The sequence below is a fragment of the Apium graveolens genome, chromosome 4 (genome assembly GCF_009905375.1).
Source record: "Apium graveolens cultivar Ventura chromosome 4, ASM990537v1, whole genome shotgun sequence".
NCBI classification, from domain to species: Eukaryota; Viridiplantae; Streptophyta; class Magnoliopsida; order Apiales; family Apiaceae; genus Apium; species Apium graveolens.
The window spans coordinates 243,320,429-243,324,010 of record NC_133650.1 but is presented as its reverse complement, the minus strand read 5'-3'; the positions used below and the strand labels follow the sequence as shown (position 1 = coordinate 243,324,010).

Genomic DNA, 3,582 nt, shown 5'->3' with positions numbered 1-3,582 from the left:
GGGCATCTCCAACCCATTACACCATTTTGGTGTGATTTTTTCACCATTTTGGTGTAAACATTACACTATATCCAAAATCTACTCAACCCTTCAGACTCTAAATTTTACACCAAAGAAATCTTTTTTTACTATAAAAATTACTTTAATGTTTAAAGTACAAAACTAATGAATGACATTGTTTTATTTAAGGAGTATGAGGGTAATGTTGGATTGATAAAAAATCTGAAAGTTGCACCAAATTTTGGTGTAACTTTTAGAGTTGGGTTGTAGCACATCTTTCCACCAAAATGATGTAAAAGTGCATTGTTAAAATTGGGTGGGAGATGGTCTCATCCCCAGGACCATATTCCTCATTGGTAAACTTCTTTCAATTGAAGTAGTCGGTACATGACAGAACCAAATACCCCCTTTATTCGCATGGGAAAATTACTCAATACCTATATTAAGAAACTCAGAACAAGGTCTGTATCAACCTTTTACAATCTTATCAACTGATTGCATCCAGAATATCTAACACATAATATAACAGATGTAGAGATACACACTTAGACTAATATAGGCTCCCTCTAAGCGCCAGAAGGTTCACTACCAACTCAAAATGTCTCCACCTAAGTGCAAGAAGGTTACCCATCGACTATTGTTTGGCTTGCTTAAGCCGCTTAATTTTTCAGGTTCTGCTCAAGCGTCTGATGGTAAGAATAAGTATTAGAAGGTCGCTCAATGGCTTAGCTGTGCTGGATGAAAGTAGCCAGAATAAATAAAAAAGAACATAAGAAACAATTTGGCGGCTTATTTATTAATTGTTTTGCCCACTGCATTTTGTGTACCGTAAGAACTGATGCCTCTATCTGCATATGAAACATGTTCTGTCTTCTGTGGTTTGCTTGTCTTGTTATAAAGATTATTATAAGTACATTTTACTGGCTGAACTATCCGCGTCTATGTCTTTTTTCCAATTAGCATATTTTCATCATTTTCACTGTTGAAGTATTTAAAAACATATGTACATCTGATTAATTGGTAATGCAAATGTGTAGTTTCAGTTTCTAAAACCGCTAATTTAAACATTGGCATGAAGAATATTTCTGCATCCTTTTCTTTTCTTTTGTGGTTTTATATCGATTAAATACTTAACTCACAATTTGATACAAATAATGTACTTAAAAATTTCATGTAAATAAATGTTCATGTGTCTGGTAAAATATATGCTTACACTTCAACTGTCTTCTGATTCAGAGCTGTGTATCTCCATCTTTCCTTCTCCACGAAGTCCGCGTCAAGGAACCGAGCAATAAAAGACCAAAGCCTGTAAGTGTCTTCAAAATTGGCAAGGAACCCAAGTGCAGCTGTAACAACAGTTATTCCATTGCAAGTCTTCTTGTTTTTATTTCTTTCTTTTTCTTCACATCTACTCTCAAGGAGTGTCTCCTTCTCTTCTTCGTAGTTGTCCGAGAACCAAATTTGATGTAAGAATCCGTTGCTGAGAGATATATTGCTCCGGTCGGCAAGCTTCTGAACAAGAATTGGTTCGACCTTTTCACCCTTCCAGTCGTATACGTTGAATGCCAGTGCTGGTCCCCTGTCAAATTTGACCTTTGGTCCATAGATTCTAACCAAGGATATTTTGTTCTCTGTATGGGGATGCTGAAGTTTTATTAGTGCGTTTATTAGCCAATTTATCAAGCACCTCATTCTGTTACTGATCTGCACCAGTCCTAATGAATCCACATGATCCAAACCTCTACATTTGACTTCTAGGCTTCCATTTGCACCAAATTCGGGCTTCTTCTCCTGTACAGTGAGTAATACCGATTTTTCAAAATTTTTTGTTTTTCCGTTTGCATTACGACTAAACTTTGAACTCTGCATCTCATAGTCAGAGAGCTTTTTATCTTTAAGTTCTGCAGGTACTTCGGTTTGAATTGAGATATAATGGAAGAGAGAACTGGGGTTTGACATACCAGCTTCATTTACCCCCGTTCTGAAGGTTTGTTCATGTTCCATGTCTGTACCTGGAGAACTTGTGGATGACCTAAATACCATATCTGAAGGTACAATATTAACCATACCTGTTGATGTGGAGTCTTCCAAGATCGGTATAATCGATTTCTTGACAAATAGGCACCCAAATCCAGTTGGATTTTCCCCAAAGACTTTGTAGAAGGAGCAAACTAGGAAGTCAGGGTGAAGGAGTGAGAGGCCAAAGCTGTTCATGTCCTTTGGCCCCAAAGCACAAGCATCAAGCAAGACATGCCACCCATTTTCCTGTGCCATTCTCATCCATTGGAAAGAGTAACTCGTTCCAGTTATTCTAGACTGAAGAGGAAAGACAAACAATCCCCTGTGTCTCTTTTGTTTCTTCTTCCTCAACAGCATCTTCCTCAGTTTATCAGAGTGAATTCTTAACCTGGGCCATTTAAATTCAGCTAACATGACCTCTGCCCCTCTTTTCTCTGACGTATTTATCATACCTTCCACAGCCTCGCTCTCGTAGTCATAGACAGTGAGAAGTTTTCGACTGGAACGAAATGGGTAAGACTCAGCCACAAGTTTAAAAGCTGATGATCTATTTGTTGTGAAAACCATGCAGTAGTCATCTTCTGAGATGTTAAGAAAATCCATAATTCTTTTCTTGATTGCAGATTCCAGTTCTGAGCTATGGTCACCATGAAGTAGTTGTGTCTTAAGATTGACCGACTTGTACAATGTACTAAAGAATGGAAAATCAGAACAATGAGGCGGTGGAGAAGAAGAAGAGCAATCCGGAATGGTCTGTGAGTGGGAGAATAGACCAATGCCAAGATAATCTAAGCAAACATGATTGGAGAGGGATAGATGGTTGTATTCTGTTGCTCTGATCAGGTCAACCTTGTTAGTCTCCAAAAACTGTGGAAATGCTTTCTTGAACTGAGTGAATGATTCCTTCATCGAAGGAAGAGATTCATGGTTGGTGAATTGGGTATTTGGGAAGAAAAAAGAATCAGTTGATTCTATGAAGTTGCGGCGACAGGCCGCCAAAGTGCCTGTGGGCTTAGAAGTGGTGGTGTCTGAAAGCTCAGGCATGTTAGAGGAAGAGTTTGAGCAACAACCTTGAACAAATGCTTGTGTTGCCTCCCTCAAACCAGGTGAATGCAACATATCTTGTTAATTTCACTCCTTTGTGTGCTGAACCTTTCTTCCCTCAACAACTTTCTTGGAGGCATCCTTGTTACTTAAGAAAAGTCAAGTGTACATACACATAATGATTGCAATTAACAATTCATGTTGCTTTTTTTATCTTCTTTTTCGATATTTAACATAATTGACCTTGCTTTTTATTATATTCACTTTCAGTAAAGCAAAAGAAAAATCATGATTCCAACCCTGGCATGCTATGAAATTTGAACTGTAAAACCATTAAAACTTAATATAGCAAAAAGTTATTATTATGGAAGGCAACATAACAATTTCTTGGTGGACAATTATATAAAAAAAGAAATTTAGATATTTAGTTGTATATCTTTCTTGACTGGAAATACTAGTTAGGTTTAGTTGGGGGTGCTTAGTTTGTCAAACGAAAATTTTCACAACAAAACATAATTA

The 3,582-nt window shown here is 37.4% G+C and overlaps 1 protein-coding gene across 1 annotated transcript; it reads right to left on the bottom strand.

The window, feature by feature from the left end:
* Positions 1–1,073: 1,073 nt before the first annotated feature.
* LOC141720761 (uncharacterized) lies at positions 1,074–3,313 on the bottom strand. Its single transcript, XM_074523371.1, has one exon. It carries the CDS (start codon positions 3,136–3,138, stop codon positions 1,210–1,212), a length of 1,929 nt encoding a protein of 642 aa, XP_074379472.1. The 5' UTR covers positions 3,139–3,313; the 3' UTR covers positions 1,074–1,209.
* Between the last annotated feature and the right edge of the window lie 269 nt (positions 3,314–3,582).

Bases quoted from the DNA above. Each gene is read 5' to 3' on its own strand.
- LOC141720761 (XM_074523371.1), bottom strand. From the start codon at position 3,138: ATGTTGCATTCACCTGGTTTGAGGGAGGCAACACAAGCATTTGTTCAA.